Source organism: Microtus pennsylvanicus, chromosome 3 (assembly GCF_037038515.1).
Source record: "Microtus pennsylvanicus isolate mMicPen1 chromosome 3, mMicPen1.hap1, whole genome shotgun sequence".
Lineage (NCBI taxonomy): Eukaryota > Metazoa > Chordata > Mammalia > Rodentia > Cricetidae > Microtus > Microtus pennsylvanicus.
Window position 1 is genome coordinate 60728102 of NC_134581.1, and position 21027 is coordinate 60749128.

The following is a 21027-nucleotide window of genomic DNA, read 5'->3' on the forward strand; positions in this document are numbered from 1 at the left end:
AGCCTGAGCTAGGTGGGAGAACCAGTTATGGGAAATCCTATGGAAGGATCCACCCTGAAGTCCCAAGCATCAGGTCAGACAAGGAAGACTGAAGGGCAAAGGGCGGAGGCTCAAACCTAAGAAAAAAACCAGAGTTAAAGGTAGCAACTAACAGATGTGCTATTATGGAGAGGCCCAGACAAGCTGGTGAGCCTGGAAGCTAAAGGAAGATGCCCTACAGGGACAAGGTTTGTTTTTAAGGACAGAATCGAATAATCAAGCTAAAGTCTGTTAAGCCACACATCAAACACATGACTTCTCTGTTGATGCTGGACTTTGACTTCCAAACATTTTAATTAAACCAACATGTAAATGTTGTAGATATCGGAAGAGCAAGGGTGTTATTAACTGAGGACTCGAGACCGCTGGCCCCTTTACCCTCACAGATCATTTCCTCTTTGGTTCCAGGCTCAGTGACAGGCATCGGAATGCCTGCAGCTCTCCCGATAAGGCCCTAGATTTCAGACCAGTTTTGTTCTGTGTCCTGTCACAGCCTCTTCCTTATCTCTCGGGTCCTTTTGAAACTAGCAATTATCAGATCAACATTTAGCTTACTGGCCTTGGTTGGGTAGGTAATTTCCACCCTGACTCACAACTTCTAAGAATTCAAGCCAAAATTCCAGGCTGGCTTTTAGCAATAAATACTGTGATTAGCAGCTAACCAAGCAAGCTAACATTTTGCTTGGAGAAAACATCGTTTTTCCCAAACAAATGTCTTTCAAATAAGAACAATTTCATGGTGCCCATTCCCCCCATGATGCTTCCCAGTGCTAATGAAGAGCCAGTGTATTGTATAAGAAACATCTTAGAACTGTTAGAATCCAGTTTTCCCTGGGGTTTTATTTCTGCTGTAGAAGCTGCCATCTTGCAGGAATGTAGGGCTTCTCACTGAAGCTTTATGGTCCTCCTGAGCCTTCTTCCAGTCACTGTTTACAAAGTTAATTACTGGTGTGTGTGTGTGTGTGTGTGTGTCTGTCTGTCTGTCTGTCTGTCTGTGTGTCTGTGTGTCTGTGTCTGTGTGTGTGCATGTGTACACATGTGTGTATATATATGTGGGTATGTCTCTGTGGGTGTCTATGTGTATATAAATATGTGTGTGTGTATCTCTGCATCTGTGTCTGTCTGTGCCTGTGTATGTATGTGTGTATTGTGTATCTGTGTGTGTATGTGTGTATGTATGTGTGTATTGTGTATCTGTGTGTGTATGTGTGTATGTGTGTATGTATGTGTGTATTGTGTATCTGTGTGTGTATGTGTGTATGTGTGTGTGTGTATTGTGTATCTGTGTGTGTATGTGTGTGTATGTGTGTATGTATGTGTGTATTGTGTATGTGTGTGTATGTGTGTGTATGTATGTGTGTATGTGTGTGTGTGTATTGTGTATCTGTGTGTGTATATGTGTGTGTATGTGTGTGTGTGTATTGTGTATCTGTGTGTGTATGTGTGTGTGTATGTGTGTGTGTATTGTGTATCTGTGTGTGTATGTGTGTGTGTATGTGTGTATGTATGTGTGTATTGTGTATCTGTGTGTGTATGTGTGTGTGTGTGTGTGTGTGTATTGTGTATCTGTGTGTGTATGTGTGTGTGTGTGTGTGTGTAGGCTGAGGGAAGGAAGACATTGTGTGTCCTGCTCTATCCCTCTCTGCCTTACCTCCTTGAGACACAGTGTCTCACTGAACCTAGAACTCTGCAGGTGACCATCAAGCCTGGGCTATGCTCTTATCTCTGCACCACACACACACACACACACACACACACACACACACACACACAGTGCTGGGTCACAGGCATGCCCAGCCCTGCCCAGTTTTCTACAGAAGCACTGTGATCTGGACTCAGTCCCTCATGATTGCAGAGCAAAAGCTCTTACCACTGAACCATTTCCCCAGATCCCTTCACGTCGCTTTTATCTGGCCCAGCACCTTGGACACAAGACAGAAACAGAGCCCAGGGCTGTAGAGGCTATGGGGCTGTGTCTCCAGTGGTGTGTCCAGAGAGCTCAGATCCAATGGGGGAAAGTTTATAACTATGATAATCCAGGACATGACTCCTAGATTACTACTTACTGTGTTTTAAAACCAGTGTGGGTTTTGTTTGGTTGTTATTGTTGTTGTTTTGAGGTTTGGGGTTTTGTTGTTGTTGTTGTTTGTTTTTAAGTCTAGAGGCAGAGCTGGGCATGGTAGTGCATGCCTTTAGTCCCAGGAGGACTTTGTTGATCTACACAGCAGATTCCAGGGCAGCTAGAACTACATAAGCAGACCCTGCTGAGAGAGAGAGAGAGAGAGAGAGAGAGAGAGAGAGAGAGAGAGAGAGAGAGAGAGAGAGAGAGAGAGAGAGAGAGGAGGCAGAGAGAGAAGGAGGGAGGGAGGGAGGGAAAAGAACCTGGAGACAGCACACCTCCTTACTGCTGCACCTGGGATGGGCCATGCCCAGTGTCTTGGCAATGAGTGTCACACCTTGTCTTTGGCCCAGTGCTAAATAAGAGAAATTAAGGCTTGCGATGGGAGTTTGGAGTGAGGGAGCCCCAGAGGCATTCCTAATGTCCACACCGGAGCTGAAAGTTTATGTCAAGAAGAGCTGCTAAAGATTTTTCAAGTCTGAGGGAAAAGTCAAGTCGGGAACTAAGAGGAGAAGGCATACACAGGAAGGCATGTAGCATGGGATAGATTTAAATTTTTGCCCAGCAGGTAGCTATAAATTGTGTGTGTGTGTGTGTGTGTGTGTGTGTGTGTGTGTGTGTGTGTGTGTGTATGCACACGTGTGTGGGCATGTTTACACCCAAGCACATGGCAACCTTCCCCACAGAGGTTTTTAAGTAACCACATAATTCTGTCAGCTTCTAGACCAAGGGGCCCTCCACGCTGCCCTGAACCCTGGCCTGAATCCTCAGCTCTGTGGCAGCGCCTCCTGCCCTGTGGTCACCAGGCTACACACAACTGCGTCTGGGTGGCCCTGGAGCGCTGCCATGTCAAACACCAGCACTAGCCAGAGGGTTTGAGTTCTGTGAGGTCCTGTCATCCATCTACAGTGGACAGCACAGTTTCTGGGTGGCTCCGAGGCCAGTGTAAGGACCGCTAAAGGGGGCTTTGGGTCGCATTCCCAGCCTCCGTGGCTTGGGGCCACACTGCTGTCCTGGAAGCTCAGTTCCTTCACCTGAAAATAGGAACTGGAATAAAGAGGGCTGAGGGGGAATAGTGTGTGGCTTTACTTTGCAGCCCATTAAAAATGCCACAGCACGGAAAAGGGAAGAATCTGCAGGCTCTACTGATTGGATTTTCTGGGCTTTGTTAGACCTCAGTCAGAAACTATCCAAATTCAAGGTTGGAAGGCAGAGATGTTAGCAGACCTACCTGTGTGAAAAAGAGGGCTTATCACCCACGAGGGCAGCAACAGAAACAGTGCAGAGAACAGCAAGGGTGAGCTGCATGTGGGGGCGGGGAGCCCAGCAGCCTCCAAAGACAGAGCGCCCAGGGGCTGTGAAGCAGAGGGCACTTCCTGGGAGGTGAAGATGGGAGTGGGGGGGGGGGGGCGCGGGGTGAAGCTGTTCACTGATGTAGCAGAAAGCAGGACTTCTGTAAGTGCCATCCAGTAGTAGGAAGGAGAGGCCTCAATGGGCACTCACAAAATGGGGATCTCAGCTCTCTTGAAGCAACGAGGTTGGACTTTACTCCAAGTTGGAATCACCTTGGAAACATTTTCACCTCCAGCTGCCCAGTCTGCAGCCACAATTTAATTAAAGCAGAATCTCTGGAGATGGGGTCCAAGGTTTAGTATATATATTTTTGCAACCCACCAGGACTTGCCATGGGCAGTCCAGTCTGATCTACTTGTACACAACTGAGCAAAGGGTTTAAGCTGCTGGAGACAGAAGGATTCATTCAGAGCCAAGGTGGACAGTACTCGTTGATGACAAATTTGAGCTTTGCGTACATGGACACACCAAAGTAAATGGTCCTCGAGTTCCTGCCCTTGAGGTGGGGGTGCTGAAGCAAGTCCCTGATTTGGAAGTTTGTACATCTCTTTAGCTCAAAGGAATTAGTTATTTATATATATATATATATATATATATATATATATATATATTAAATATATATATATTTAAAACAAAGAAATAGAAACGCCATTCCACCCCCACTCCACTTCAGCTCTTCTCCGTGATGACCTGTAAGGACACTGCATGGAACTCTGGAAACTGAATGAAAATCTCACAAACCCTGAGGAATGCAGCTTTGAAAACTACCGAGAAAGAAAATGGAGTTCTCTCAGAGTTGAACACTGTACTCAGCCGCTTATTGTGGGAAGCTCGATTATTTTGGTGACCTGAAATAGCCAATCCCAAACAGAGGAGCGCCAGGGTAAATGACTGCAGACCTGAGCTGCCTGATAGCTGGGAACGTAAGCGGTGTCAGCTGGCTTGTGGCTGACCCAGTACCTTAGGAACTCGACCCGTCAGTCTCTGCCAGTTAATGCCACATGAAGACCTAAGAGCTGCCCTTTCCAGCTCACTGCATTGCAGAAAGAAACTGCAAGGCCCTTTGCTTGAAAATCTCCGTGATCTTGATCCGTAAGCTGAGCGTTCCCTTGCGTCGAGCTGTCGGGTGTGCAGAGCAGGTCTTTGTCCCAAGCGTGCTCCTCAGGAGTCTATTTTACACCGCTATGTCTCACCACCAAAGCCATAGCCCGCATAGGACTCTGCACCTCCTGTAGTCAGTTATGGGAGGAAGAAATCAGAAGCAAAGACAGAAGGTTGATTCTTGGTTCTGCTCTTCGCCTGCTGTATAGATGCAAACAAGTCATTGGGCATGTCACCATGCTCTCCAAAATGAGATTCTTGTCAGGCCATGTTATTGCATCTCTATAAAACCAGCACTCAGGAGGCCGAGGCAGGAGAGCTGTGAGTTCAAAGCCTGCCTGAGCTATGTTGTGAGTGTCTCGACATATGCACAAACATGAAATGGAATTCTGTGCTCTTACTTGACGTGTGGATCATTGTGAGAACCAATGCCAAAGCCCTCCTAAATTCTATAAAACACTGGAAGGAAAAAGTGTAACACTGGAGGGACTTCTGTGTGCATATGTGGAATATGTACGGCACACATAATGTAAGTAAGAGACCAGTGTGCTTAAGTTGGCGCTCTGGCTTCAGATTTGGACTAGACTGTTCATTCACCACACTTTTAGGTTTGCAGCAAAAAACAATTAAAGGGGCAGAGATTTCCCATATACCCCCATCCATCATATGCATTAATTTTCCTCTGCTGGGGTGTGTGTGTGTGTGTGTGTGTGTGTGTGTGTGTGTGTGTGTGTGTGTGCCTGCACATGTATGTATGGGAGAGTGTGTAGGTGTACATGTGTGTATATCTGTATGTGGAGAACAACCTAAATTGTCATTTCTCAAGTGCTGTTTGCCTTATTTTTTTAAATACAGGATCTCTTGTTGACCTGGAAACCATTAATTAATAAAGCTAGGCTGCTGGTCAGTAAACTCCAGGCATCCGCCTCCTCTGCGTAGTACTGGGGTTACAAGTGCACCTCACCATGCCTGGCTGTCTTTTCCTTTTGACACGTGATCTGGGGAGTTACAGTCAGGTCCTAGTCACCTCTCCATGGTCATCTTTTGTTTTGTTTTGTTTTTGTTTTTCCTTTTTATTGATTTTATTAAGCTATACATTTTCCGCTGCTCTCCTCCCTTCCTCTCCCCTCCCCTTCAGTCCTCTCCCACAGTCCCCATGCTCCCAATTTACACAGGAAATCTTGTCTTTTTCTATTTCCCATGTAGATTAGATCTTTGTATGTCTCTCTTAGGGTCTCATTGTTGTCTAAGTTCTCCAGGATTGTAATTTGTAGGCTGGTTTTTCTTTGCTTTATGTTTTAAAATCACTTATGCGTGAGTACATATGATAATTGTCTCTCTGGGTCTGGGTTACTTCACTCAATATGATGTTTTCTAGATCCATCCATTTGCCTGAAAATTTCAAAATGTTATTTTTTTTCTGCTGTGTAGTACTTCATTGTATAAGTGTACCACATTTTCCTTATCCATTCTTTGGTCGAGGGGCATTTTGGTTGTTTCCAGGTTCTGGCTGTGATAAACAATGCTGCTATGAACATAGTTGAGCACATGTCCTTGTGGCACAGTTGAGCATCCTTTGGATATATACCCAAAAGTGGTACTACTGGGTCTTGAGGAAGGTTGTTTCCTAATTTTCTGAGAAATCGCCACACTGATATCGAAAGGGGCTGTACCAGTTTGCACTCCCACCAGCAATGCAGAAGTGTTCCCTTTACCCCACAACCTCTCTAACGTAAGTTGTCATCAGTGTTCTTGATCTTGGCCATTCTCACATGTGTAAGATGGAATCTCAGAGTTGTTTTGATTTGCATTTCTCTGGTGACTAGGGATTTTGAGCATTTCCTTAAGTGTCTTTCAGCCGTTTTAGATTTCTCTGTTGAGAGTTCTGTTTAGGTCTGTCCTTCTTAACAAATGGTGCTGGCATAACTGGATATCAACACGTGGAAGAATGAAAATAGATCCATATCTATCACCATGCATAAAACTCTAGTCCAAATGGAGTAAAGACATCAGCATAAAGCCAGCTACACTGAACCTCATAGAAGAGAAAGTGGGAAGTACATTTGAATGCATTGGCATAGGAGACCACTTCCTAAATGTAACCCCAGTAGCACAGACACTGAGAGAAACAATTGATAAATGGGACCCCCTGAAACTGAAAAGCTTCTATAAAGTAAAGGACACAGTCAACAAGCCAAAGCGACAACCTACAGAATGGGAAAAGATCTTCACTAGCCCCACATCAGACAGAGCTCTGATCTCCAAAATATACAAAGAACTCAAGAAACTGGTCATCAAAGAACAAATAATTCAATATATAAAAAAAATGGAGTACAGATCTATTGTCATCTTTAAGACATATTTTGCTAGTAGTGGTAAACAGAAACTCCAAGTAGACTGACAAACTAATTTTGAGTTATAATCTCCAGATGATAGCCAAATAATTACAACCAAAAATCCAGGAAATAAATTATATAGAATTAAAAAATTCAAATCTCAAGGAAAAGAGGGGACAGGAAAATAAAAAGCAGAGGAGATAAGAACACTAATAAAATAATAGACTTGGGGCTGGAGAGATGGCTCGGAGGTTAAGAGTACTGACTGCTCTTCCAGAGGTCCTGAGTTCAATTCCCAGCAACCACATGGTGGCTCACAACCATATGTAATGAGATCTGGTGCCCTCTTCTGGTGTATGGGCACACATGGAATGTATACATAATAAATAAATCTCTAAAAAATAATAATAAAATAAAATAATATACTTACAGCTGACCAATGGTTGTCATCAATACGCATTGTCTAGCACCCACAGGTAAAGAGCCATGTCATCAGAAGAGACGGAAAGAGAAAACCCAAAATGATGCCTACTAGAAGCCCACTCTAGATAAATGGTACACACAGATTAAACTTCAAAGGGCAAAGCCTGGCAGTGGTAACCCACACCGTTAATCCCAGCACTCAGAGACAGAAGCAGGGGATCCCTTTGATTTCAAGTCCATCCAGCCTGGTTTACATAGTAAGCTCCAAGCTAGGGCTACATGGTTAAGACCATGTCTTGGGTGGCGGGAAGAGACAAACAAACAAAAACCAGAGTGTATTGAATGGAGAAACAGAACTATCCACAAGTGTGCTTGAAGACTTTAGTACCCAAGGTACTTGATTTAAAAAAAAAATGGCTAAGCTGCCCTATTCCAGTCCCTATGCAACAACAGTAGAAATATGTTCTTTTTCAGTGCCTGTGAAGCAGCCACCAAGATAAACTGTGCCCTGGGCTATAAAGCAGACTTTAACAAATTTACTATAATTACAACCATATAAGCAGTTTTCTTCCAAACAATAGAATATATATGAAAATCAGTAACAGGAAACTTGAAGCTTCTCAAGCATTTAGAGCTGAACAATACATGGAAATGAAACAACAAACTTCTGAATAATCAGGCAATTAAAAATGCAGTCTTCACAGGGTAGGCGAGATGGCTCGGTGGCCGAGATGCTCACCTCCTAGCCCGATGATTGAATTCAGTTACCAGGTCCAACATGGGAGAAGGAAGCAACTGGTTCTCACAGATTCTTCTCTGACCTGCATGCACACACACACACACACACTAAAATGAAAAAGTTTAAGTAATAAAGTACGGATGTATAATATAATGTAGATGACCCTTGAAAACATGAAAGAAGTCGGTGATAAAAACCACGCAGTTGTTTATAGGAAATGCCTATAGCACAGATAGCAGCTACCTAGGGGTGGAGGCGCAAAGCTGGAGCACTGCTGAGTAAGAGACAGCTTTGCAGAAGGATGACAGTTGTGCATTAATGTTAATGGTGCAGCTCTGCAAATTAGCTCAATGACCTGTACGTTTATTTATTTATTTATTTATATTTTGGTTTAGTTTATCCGTGTAAGTGTTTTGCCTGCATGTATGTATGTCTGTGAACTGTACACTTTAAAATGAGGGAGAATGTTAGCATTATAGAGCTTTATAGCATGTGACTTTTTTCTCAATAGAGCAAAATGGTGTTAGAGAGATTCTCAGCCACTAAGAGCACTTGATGCCCTCCCAGAGGACCTGAGTTTGCTTCCCAGCACTCATATAGGCTCGCAACCACCTATAACTCCAGGGAATCTTTTGGCCTCTGATGAGCTAAAAGATGAGAGTAACCAACTACACATACGTGGCATATGTTCACACACACACAAACGCGCCCACACACACACACACACACACACAGCTTGTATTTATCATTTGCTTTCCTGTTGCTTTTATTAAACACTGTGACCAGATGTAACTAAAGGGAGAGAGGGTTTATTTTAGCTTATAGTTCAATAGGAATAAGGGCATGGTGGCAGAAATGGGAAGCCAAGATATCACACCTTCAACCATGAAGCAGAGAGCAAACTGAAAGCAGAGCAAGGCTTAGAAAAAGTCCACCCTCCACCTCCAGTAGGGTACTTCCTCCAGCAAGGCTGCATCCTACAGCTCCCAAATCAGCCCCACCAGCTGGAACCCAGTGTTCAGAAACATGGGCCTTGTCAACGTAGTATAAAAACTAGAAAGAAAAAAATCCTTAAAATATTAAAAAAAAACAGAATAGATCAAAGATAAAAGGCCAGTACATCTCAACCCAACAAGATTTAGTCCAGGAATGCAAGGCTGGTTCAATGCTGAACATTTACTTCCTTGAGGAATTGCAAAAGGTTGGTCTTTGGATACCAAGTTACAGTTAGTTATGTGGAAGAAAGGGTTTCTGAGAGACTAGTGCCCAGTAACTTCTGCAGATAATAACGCCATATGTTCCAGCACAAAAAAATCAAAAGTATTTAAATGGATACCTTACCCTGACTTGAACATTATACAATGTATGTGTATTGAAACATTATGTAGTATCTCATAAATATATAGCGTGTTTATGTGTGCATTTCAAATTTCAATTCCTTAGAGTTGAGGAAATGACTCAGAGGGGACGTGTTAGCAAACACGAATATCTGAGTTCAAATCCCCAGAACCCACATGGAGAAAGGAGAGATCGAACTCTCCTAAGTTGTCCTCTAACCTCCACTTACGCACGATGGCATACACTTGCCCGAGTGTGTGCACAATCTTCATAAATAAATAAAGGTCTTTATTTTAATTTAATTACTTGTACATCACTTGCCTAACATGCACAAGGCCATGAATTCAATCTTCAGCCCACAAAAATATCAATAATAAGAGTTCAGTTACTGTAATTCATATTAACAGACTGATGCAGAAAAAAATCTCAATAAAAGAAACATTTTAAATATTCAACTTCTGGGCTGCAGGGATGACTCTGTAGGTAAGTGCAGTCACTATGCCAGTGTAAAGACTTGAGTTCAAATCCTTAGCACCCATGTAAAAAGCTGGGCATGGCCATGCACACACTTGTAACTCCATCACTCTGGGAGATGGAGACAGGAGGATGGCTGAAGCTTGCTGGCTGTCAACCTAGTTCCGGGTTCATTGAGAGAACCTGTTTCAAGGGACAGAGAGTGATAGAGCAGGACACCCAGGGTCTTCTCTTGGCCTCTTCCTGCATACCTGCACGCACGTGTGTGCACGCATACACACACACTCACACACACCCCTCAATGCTCTTTCCTGGTTTAAAAAAGAAGAAGAACAAACACAAACAATAAAGGACTGGACTTCCTTCACTGTTTTTTTTTTTTTTTTGGTTTTTTCGAGACAGGGTTTCTCTGTGGTTTTGGAGCCTGTCCTGGAACTAGCTCTTGTAGACCAGGCTGGTCTCGAACTCACAGAGATCCGCCTGCCTCTGCCTCCCGAGTGCTAGGATTAAAGGCGTGCACCACCACCACCCCGTTCCTTCACTGTTTTTAAAGGGCTCTACAAAACAAGCATGGAAAGGAAGCTACTGCTGAGTGTTACATCTCAGGTCCGTCAGGAGCAAACCGCTCATTGTTCCAGCTCACTCTGTACTGGAAGTTCTGGCAGAAAGAAAAAGAAATCAAAGGTACATTGATTGTAAAGAAAAGCATAAAGCATGATTGTGTGCCTGTTAAAGAGAGAATGTGAGCAGTGGCCCGCAAGGACTGGAAAGGATTTTACTGCCTGGTGGTAACCCAAGGGAATTTTGGAGGGCACTGAGACTTTACAGTTGTAAAACACCGAATCTATATCTATGAAAGTCGAAGTAACTCTTGAATCAACGTAAAGTAATGTTCGTCCTTAATGCTACGGTCAGTAAGGAGGCAACTCAGGGCTGCTTCAGCCAAGCCAACTGGCAGGCTTGGCTTAGTGAGGTTAGGTAACTGGCGTGAACAATAACTGGAAGGAAGGGTCCCTATTCAAGAAGCCGTCACCGTAACCTCTAGAGAACAGTCTACCCTGCCTCCTGTGCTGGGAGGCAGCCCGCGTGCTCTCCTTGCCAAGTGCCACTTCTTCCTGCTCTGCTGTGCTCTGGGTATTGGGCTCCTCTGCCTCCCCTATGCTGCCATTGTCTCCTTTAGCACCTATCACCTCTGGGGTTCTGAGAAAAAGAGAGCTGTGCTTACACGGCCTCCAAGAACCTCCCATCCTGCAATGTCAAGCCCGAGTGTGTCCCACTGGCGTGTTTATTTGCCGGGATTTTGTGAGTCTCCAATGTCACATTATTTCATAGTCTTCTGTTCCCATTGCTGCAGCAACCAGCATGTCATCAGGGAAGAACTGATCCACTGCTGTGACCTTTGGAACCAGTTTGGTTTAGATATAGTTTAGTAGAGTTCAGATATTCAGTCTCCCGTCCTGCCCCTACCTCAGATAAATTTATTTCCAATTTCTGCCAAGTTGGAAAGAAGCCGAATCAGTTATCTTCACTGCTCATGGCAAATGACTGGAGTCTTACAGCAGTCATTGACGCTTCCGTGGGCCTAGCCCTTCAAGGCTCTGTGGATGAATCAGATATGAGTCCTAGAAAGATTTCTATTTGACAGCATCTCAAAGACTGTGAGAAGCTGATCTGACCACCTGCCTGCACATTCCTCACCGTATTTCCTGAGTTCAGTGTTAAGCAGAGAGTGGGCTGTAGAGAATGTAGGGCAGGCCTGGGAAGATGGCTCAGTGGGTAAGGCATCTGCCTCGCAAGCATGAGGACCTGAGTTCTGATCCTCAAACCCACATTAAAGCTAATATGGGGCTGTAGGGGATGACTCAGCAGTTAAGAGCACGCACTGCTCTTGCAGAGGATCCAAGTTGTAATTTATTTTTTTTTTACTGCTTGCTTAATTTATTTTAAATCTTTCATACCTATAGGTTTCCATTTACATTCTTTTTTTTCATCTTTTTTTTATTTATTAAAAATTTCTACCTCCTCCCCTCTTCCCATTTACCTCCCCTTCCCTTCCCCCTCCCCCTCCTTCTCCAATCCTAAGAGCAGTCAGGGTTCCCTGCCCTGTGCGAAGTCCAAATTGTAATTTAAAAAAGGTACTCAAATCACTAGTATTGAGTGACCTTTGGGAAAATTGCTTAGAAAAAATGCAGAATTAGTATAGGCACGTGTTCATATTTCTACTCTAATTAAAAGATGTACTTGGAGTGGGAGACTGCGTGTGTGTGTGTGTGTGTGTGTGTGTGTGTGTGTGTGTTGCTGCCTGATGGCCTGGGCTTTAAACTTTAGCTGACAGCCTTCTGGGCTGGTGTCAAGCTAACAAAGATGGTGTCATTCAATGGCCAGCCCTTGACCTTGACCTTGGGAAGATGCTCTCAATAGTTGTGTGTGCATTTATGTACATATATACCTGTAAGCCTCATTGAAAATCACGCTCAATCAGATAGCTCACAAAGATCTTCATTTCTGGGTTGACTTTTGTTTCTTTTGTTTATAGAAACAGGGTTTCTCTGTGAAACAGTCTTGGCTATCCTGGAACTTGCTCACTAGACCAGGCTGGCCTCGAACTCAGAGATCCGCCTGCCTCTGTCTCCCGAGTGCTGGGATTAAAGGCGTGCGCCACCACCGCCAGACTTTGTTCTAAATATCATTTTGAAATCAATGGACTGGAGCATGGCTCAGTGAACAAAGCACTTGTCGCGCTGGCGTGATCCCCAGAATCTACATAAACCAGATGTGGTAGCACATCTGTAACCCCAGTGTTCCTACAGTGAGATGGGAGTGGGGACATGAGAAGCCCTAGATGCTCGTGGGTCAGAGAGCCTGGCAAATACAGTGGTGATCCTCTTGGACACCAAGTGGAAGGCGGGACCTGACAGCCCAGGCCGTTCTCCGACCTCTGCGAGTACACTGTAGCCCACACAAATGCCTACATGCATACGCATGCATGCACACACATGCATACAAACATTTTTTAAATGTGTCATGGAGTTCTTCCCTACACCGACTCCTGCCATTCACTTTAGGGAATTGGAGCCTCCGTTGCGTGGCTACCGGCATTATAATTTACTTAAGCAGTCTCACTGAGAAACGCTGAGATAGCTTGTGTACTTAGGGGGCGTCAGCATCACAAACACTTCTGTATACTTCCAGAAATGGATTGCTCAGGTACTTTTCCAGATGTAGAATTCTCTAGCCAGAGTACACACAGGATTTTAACAGTGAGATCAAGTTGCCCTCCAGCGTGGCAGAGCCGAGTTAAAATCTCATCCACTGCATGGTGGGTGCTTGTTTACTTTGTACCTGACGGTATTGGTAATATTGATTTTTTTAAAATGTTAATCCAATATAGTATTCTTCCATTCGGCAAATGTCTGTGTGGTTAGCAGTGTGCTGCACCATCGAGCTGTTCCGTGCAGCATCATCAGCATCTTGGCCTTTCTGGAGCCTATGGGAGACAAATGCACAGAGGCCTTGCAGGAAGGCTCTGTGTCTCGTAGAGCACGTGAGGGAAGAAATAGGCTGGACTGAGAATAAGGCACCAGTAAGAATTGGTTGTTGCTGAGTGGTGGTGACACACACCTTTAACCCCAGCACTCGGGAGGCAGAAGCCGTCAGGCAGATCTCTGAACTCAAGGCCAGCCTGGTAAGTTCCAGGACAAACCAGAGCTACAGAGAGAAACCCTGTCTTGGGAGGGGGAGATTCAGAGGTGAAGGGGATATTTCTGGGTGAAGGGATACATTGTGGAGAGGTTGTGAAGAGGGTGAGTTAGTCCAGAAACAGACCTAGCAACATGGAAGTAGTTGTGGCAGGCACTTGAATTCCTTTCAATGGACTGTTGGGGACAGAAGCTAAAGAAAAGTGTGTCTGGACCATTCAGAGAAATGAGCTATGTTTGTTTATTTTCATGTTTTTCTTTTTAGCATGTTTTCACATGCTCTTCAGGTGGTAGTTGCCCACAGAGACCAGAAGAGGGAGCTAGAGTTACGTGTGGTTATGAGCCACCCAGCGTGAGTGCTGGGCATGGCAGAGCCATGTCCTCTGGAAGAGTAGCAGGCCGACCCCGTTAACTGCTGAGCCATCTCTCCAGCCCCAAATGTGCTTCTTTTCTTTAAAAAAAAAAGTATGCATTTTCATTTTATGTTTATGGGTATTTTGCCTGCATGCATGTCTGTGTGCCCTGTGCAAGACGGGTGCCTGCAGAGGGCAAAAGAGGGAATCGCATGTCCTGGAACTGGAGATGTAGAGGGTTGTGAGTCACCATGAGGGTGCTGGAATTGAACCCTGGTCCTCTGCCAGAACATCAAGTGTTCTTAACTACTGAGCCATCTCTCCAGCCCCCCCCCCCCGACCCCCTTTTTTAGACAGAGTCTCATGTAGTCCCTACTGGATTCAAATTCACCAGGCAACCAAGGATGACTTTGAAATTCTGATCCTCTTGCCTCTGCTCCAAGTACTGACATCGCAGGGTGAGCTACCCACACACAGCTTTATTCAGTGTTGGAGGAGAACTTAGGGCTTCTTGTCTGCCACGTAGGCATTCTCCCAGCTGAGCTGTCTCCATTGTCTGCCTCCATGAATAAATGTCTAAGATGCTCAGTATACTTTCCCTCTGTTTCTGCCCTGGTATTTGGGTCAGGTTTGAGTGTAGGGCTAGCTCAGGAAGTGCCTAAGTATGGTGACTCTTCTGTTCCTTCATGAATCTCCCAGCAAGAAGGCTTAGTCTCTGGGAAAGCCAGCTACAGAAACACTGCCAAAAATAGTTTTAAGAACAAAAGAATCTTTATGCTAAGAATAAATGAAATTTCGGTTTTGCAGAATGCAATAAGATAGACCTGAGTGTGACCCTTATTGAAACTGGGTGGTGGATAATTAGAGGGGTGTGACTAGCCAGTTCCTGTCTAACTGTTTAAACCTAAGTTTCCCATCATGGAGTTTTAAAAGTGAAATTGATTTGTCCTGTAAAGAGACAGCACAAAGAGATGGAGAACCCTGCTATGTTTGTGGTGTTTAAAACGGAGATGTTCTTTCCTTTAACATCTGTATTAATTTTTTAGAATACCTCTTTATTTATCCTTTGACAGTCCCATACATGTATCCTGAATCTCCATGATGCCCTCTGTGGTGCCCCCTCGCCACTCTCCCTAGACTGTCCTCAATGTGTCCCCTCCCACCTCCGTGCCCTCCTCCGTCACTGCTGTCACCTCCTGAGTCCAGTTAGCGCTGCCTGCTGGAATATTCGCTGTCCTTGTTGGCTTGGTGTTGTCCAGGCAACCACAGCCCCGTCATGTCCGGAAGAGAACATTTCTCAGCTCTCCTCCCCGTCCACTGGCTCTTACATTCTTTCTGCCTCCTCTCCCAGGATGTTGCCTGGGCCTTGGGGGATTGATGCCAATGCCTCATTCAGGGCTGAACACTCAACAGTCACTTGTTCTTGGCCCTTTGACCGGCTGTGAGTCTCTGCATGGCTGTCTACTGCAGAAAGAGTTTCTGTAGCCAAGGCTGAGAGCAACACTAATCTTTGAGTTTAAACATAAATATCAGAAGTCAGTTTGGCAGCATAGATACAAATGGGGACATCTTTAAGCCTAAACCTCCATGGTCATGTAGGTTTCAAGGTGCCAAATGTTTCTAAAAAAAAAAACCCTAACCTAACCCTCCCTTTAGTCTAAGACCTTCCTTGCCTGTCTTTTCTCCTACCTTAACTGTCATCCCAAGTCCTCACGAACTTAAGTCACTTCATGTCCCTAAGGAAGTGTGCGGTTACTTAAGACATAAAGGTTTTCTTTTGCCTGGCAGTGGCAGGGTAGTCATGGTGACAGGGTGAGGCAGCAGCAGGTTACATTGTAGCTGTAATCAGGAAGCAAAGATAAACAGGAAGTAGGGCTCCACTAGAAGCCCTCAAGGCCCACCCAGAGTGACCCACTTCCTCCAGCAAGGCTCCACCTCCTAAAGGTTCCGCGGCCTTCCCAAACAGTCCCGCCCTCTGGAGTCCCAGTGTTCAGTACAGGGTCTGTGGTGGACACTTCACGTTCAAACCACAACAACCAGTGTCTGAAAAGTGAGGCTAGCAAGAGCTGCTTAGCAACATGGTAAGGATTACATCTGACAGCAGGTACAGAAGTCTCCAACACGGCCCACAGGCTCAAAAGCCACAGAGGCTGGGAAGGTGGCCCGGCATTAAGGGCACTTCCCATCCAGGCATGAGGACCAGAGTTCAGCTCTCCGGGACGCAGGGAAATTCTGGGGGTGAATGGAAGCCCATCTGCAGTGAAAGCTCTCTGTGAAGATGGGAGCCCCAGAACAAGGCAGCCATGCTAGTCATTTCCAGGGCGTAGTTGAGAGGCCCTGCCTCAGTGGATAAGACTGAGGATGATTGAGAAGGACCCCTGACATCAAGCTCCAGACTTACACACACATACACATGCACACATATACATACATATAAACACACAGCACATAAATATGAATGAAAAAAAAAGCCTAGAGAAGTCAGGAAGGGAATAAAAAAAAAGAACAGACATGACCTGGAAGACCAGAAAATCATGTGGTCCTCTTGGCTTTGCCACTGTTGGTAAGCATACAGTCGGAATTATAGGGAAAATGCTATCTTGCAAAGAGAAAGGCAAATACTGTAACTGTCATAAAAGATCTGTGTTCATCAGTGAGACTCAGCCTCTGTTGCGGGATATTTGATCACACTGTGAACCTCCAGATTACACTCACCCCTCCCCCCAGGAGATACCTATTGACTCTTCTGTTGGCCCCCCACAGTTCAGTAGGTGCCTCTTTTGCGGGAGTGATTCATCAACCACTGACGGAACCAAAAAGAATGGAAAATGGCAGCCTATAGACCAGGGGATGGCATAGCCAGTACTGAGGAAGGAACCACGAAATCGGCACTATTGGCAATAAGACAAACAGCTAGGAAAGCAACAGGAAAGTCTCCATCTTCTCCAGTCCATGGTGTGTGCGATGGTGTAACTATATGATCTTCAGAATGGAAAGCCACTAACTGCAGATAAATGGCAGAGAGACCTGTCCTGGGAGATGGCATGACCTCGCAAAGTTTAGCGAAGACATCAAAGTTTATGTAGCTCATAGAGGCAAGACAGACAAAACGTCTGAAAATAATGAAATATGCTTAATTAAGACTAGAGTATTAAAATCTGCCAGGAGATGGATTCAGAATAAATCAGCAAGAATGATAGATTACACAATCAAAATACTTGAAAGTTTACCCCTACCACTAAAAAATAATGGGAAATGGAGAACCAAATTAAACCAGTGTAAGCCTATAAGAATAACTACTATAAGAAATCCATAGCCAGGTGGTGGCACACACCTTTAATCCCAACACTTGGGAGGCAGAGGCAGACACATAAGAATTACAGCGTTTTAAATTTAAAAGCTCTTTACAAAAGACAGACTAAAATTCAAAGTAAATGTCCTTTTATGACATTTATGTTTATGATATAAAAATAAAGACAATTGTGCAATTGTGTGTGTGTGTGTGTGTTTGGTTGGATCCTCCAGCTCACTCCTGCTTGATCCAGAAAGCCCCATTCCTGTCTCTGTCTCCAAACCCCACCCACTCAGAGAGTCTCTGAACAAGGGAAAGACACCAAAAAGTCTAGCTCCACATTCTTGGCAGCTAGAAGCTGCCAGCCCGCCCAAAGTGTTTGGCTTTTGACCGTACTTGGACACAAATCTAGCTTGTGACAAACATGTATCACCCTCACCTACAACCTATATAATCTTCCTCCTTGAGTTTGGGTGTGTGACTTCTCTAGCCTCAATCTCTGGGACTGGACAACCTGCCTGGGAGTTGCTTTGCTCAAATAACCCTGCTGCTATACTTTTTCAATTCATCTTGATATGGCTTACGTATCAGCAGAGAAACCTATTACTGGGGAACAGAAACCTATTAATAGGTATATTTATCCACATATACCAAGGTATATTTAGTTTCAAATTTTCAAAAAAAATTTTAATTGAAAGATTATACTTTTTCTATTGCCAAAAACCATTTTGCCCTAGGAAAGATATAGCCTGCCAAAGAAGGAACTCCCCCCGAAGTTAAGGTTGGGGCAGGGTTTTGCTTTTATCGTTCCATGAAAATAAAAGCATCCAACCAGAGACCACTGTACAAGTGAAACATCTGAAGAAATGGGACAGATCATCAAGAGAAAATGTCCCAAGACAAAGAGCAAATTGGCCAAGTGGTATCTCCCACCTCCTCCAGCTGACTGGCCTGAAAACCCAGGCTATTACCAGCACCGATTCCACCATCTTGCCTGAGCAGCGGCCCCTTCCCGCTGGACAACCACCCAGTGCTCTGCTCCAATCATGGATGTTTTTGGTTTGACTGCTGTGTTCTACCTAGCCAGGATTGCCACTGAGCTGACAAATACCACCCAAAGATCAGCTCTAGACTACAAACTGCTCAGGACCCTCAAATTGCTGAGTTCTTGTGAGACTGGCATGAACATTTTACAGAACTTTGAACTCAAAAATACTTCATGCTAAGACTGCCAAGTAAAGTACAACCAAGCTGGACATTGTGGGAAGCTTGGCACAAATAGCTGTATTGTTGTAAATGTCCTAGAGTTCAAAATCTTCCCTTTCTATTTACACAGAAAGGGGGAGAAATGTTGCAGGATATTTGGTCACACTGTGAACCCCGAGATTGTGTTATTTAGTTAAAAACCTGTTCCTAGTTGTGATGTGCCTCAGTCCTAGCACACACCTTTAATCCAAACATTTTGCTGGAATGTTGTGAACAAGATTAAATAAAGTCAACCATAGATCAAGAGGCAGAGCAAACTACCAACTGACAGGAAAAAAAATCATAGAGCGTAAGAGGGAATCAGGAGGGTGGGTAGAGAGACGCACATGAAGTAGAGGGGAGGGACATCTAATTGCAGAAGTTTTTGTTTTTGATGGTATAGAAAAAAGTTCTCTTTCTGGGACATCAGAGGAGGATGAAGCAGCAGGGTGCTTTCTCCGCCTCTCTGAGCTAGCAGGTTTTCACCCCAGCATCTGGCTCCTGAGTCTTTATTAGAAAATCGACCCATTGAGATTTAGTTAAAAACAACAAAGGCCCTACTGTTGAGGAACGGTGAACAATGAGCGGGGACAGAGACTGATCAGAGCTTGCAATCCCCTGTAGAACGAGATGTCCCTCTGAGCACTTGTTGCCTACCCCTGAGAGAATCCAGGGCCAGTGTTAACACGCCTTCCTGTTCCACAAGAAAAGCTAGGACTCTCTTTTTTAATGTGAAATCCCAGTTCTTAAATTTAGGCTTCATTATATTCAAACAAAACAAAGAAAAAGAAAAAACGCTACACAAGCCAAACCAAGCCCATCCATGGGCCAGAATCAGCGCGTGCTCTGGAGTGCACGGCCCCTCACATCAGGAATGACACAGTTACATAAGGTAGTCTCCCTCCCTCGTGCCTAATTCTCCCCTCGTGTTCTCCGCCCTCTGTTCTCAGACTTTGCCCCCAGCCACTCCCACCCATCCCTCGTTTTGGTCCAGGTCCACGTGGAAGGGATTGGTTGAGCTGAGGTTGCAATCAAGCCTGAGATGATGCTCACAAACCCTATGCATGCCTTAGGCCGTTAGATGAGCGGCTTTGGTGCTCAGATTGCTTTCTTGGGCACACCCTGAGCTCACCAGAGAAACTGTCTGATTTGTCTCCACAGCCTTGCGAAGCCGCTCCGGCCGCTCCATCATCAACGGGAACTGGGCAATTGATCGCCCGGGGAAGTACGAGGGTGGAGGGACGATGTTCACCTACAAGCGACCCAATGAGATCTCCAGCACTGCTGGGGAGTCCTTTTTGGCTGAAGGTCCCACCAATGAGATCCTGGATGTCTATGTGAGTTTGAGTGTTTTGTGGGTGCTCTCTGAATTTGGGATCCTATGGCTTCCAAGAAACACACTGTACAAATAAACAACACGTCTTTGCCTGGGCTCTATAAAATCCTTTGAGAGAGGCCTGTTTGAGGGACCCCTTTCAGTACTTGGCGTTGGTCTCTGACATTTACCCCTGAATGTACAAGACTCACAGAAACCATAAAGTCTACCAGGTGCTTTATTACCCTTGGAGTTTATGGACCCAGTAAAACCAATTTTACTTGTTGAACCAAATCAGAGGCGAACAAATGCCATGTTTCATGAGCCCTGGAGTTCCTCCAGGCTCCTTCCTCTCAGTGCTAATTTGGCGTGTTCTCTTTTATGGCAAGAGAAAGAAAATTCTGAGGGCAAAGCGACCCACTCCAGGCCCAGCCTTCTCAACCCCATCAAGGCAAATGGAGAAGGACCACTCCCTGTTTCCCTGGATGAAACGGTGAAGCTTCAGCTGCACTACAGTGCCCCGTTTCACATATCCGGGGCTGCGACTGCGGCTGCACCACAGTGCCCCGCTTCACACACACACGGGGCTGCGGCTGCACCACAGTGCCCTGCTTCACACACACGGGGCTGCGGCTGCACCACAGTGCCCGCTTCACACACACGGGGCTGCGGCTGCACCACAGTGCCCTGCTTCACACACACGGGGCTGCGGCTGCACCACAGTGCCCTGCTTCACACACACACACATACACACACACACACACACACACACACACACGGGGCTGCGGCTGCACCACAGTGCCCAGCTTTACACACACGGGGCTGCGGCTGCACCACAGTGCCCGCTTCACACACACACACACACACAGGGCTGTGGCTGCGCCGTAGGGCCCCGCTTCACATAGACAGCCTGTGATCACTTTACTTGAAGCCAGAGTGTTAATATTAAATTACCCAAGCATTGTTTCTAATGGTCTTTTAAAAAGAAACTAACTACTAGAGGGGCCTGGGGAGCTCCCTCTGTCTATAAAGTCCCTGTCTTGCAAGCATGAGAAACTGAGTTCCAGCCTCAGCACCCATATAAAAGATGGCTGTGGTGACACATGCCTGTCATCCCAGAACTGTGGAGGCAGAGACAGAAAGATCAATGGGGCTAGCTGGCCAGCCAGCCTCGCCTAGTAGGTGAGCCCCATGTCCCAGTG

General features: G+C 45.3%; 1 protein-coding gene across 3 annotated transcripts in view; it reads left to right on the forward strand.

The window, feature by feature from the left end:
- Thsd4 (thrombospondin type 1 domain containing 4) overlaps nucleotides 1-21027 on the forward strand; it is a 585674-nt gene that overhangs the window by 529913 nt on the left and 34734 nt on the right. For all 3 annotated transcript variants that reach the window (XM_075965642.1, XM_075965643.1, XM_075965644.1), the window contains one exon: nucleotides 19672-19847. In XM_075965642.1, coding sequence (XP_075821757.1) covers nucleotides 19672-19847 — 176 coding nt within the window. The remainder of the gene's footprint in view (nucleotides 1-19671; nucleotides 19848-21027) is intronic.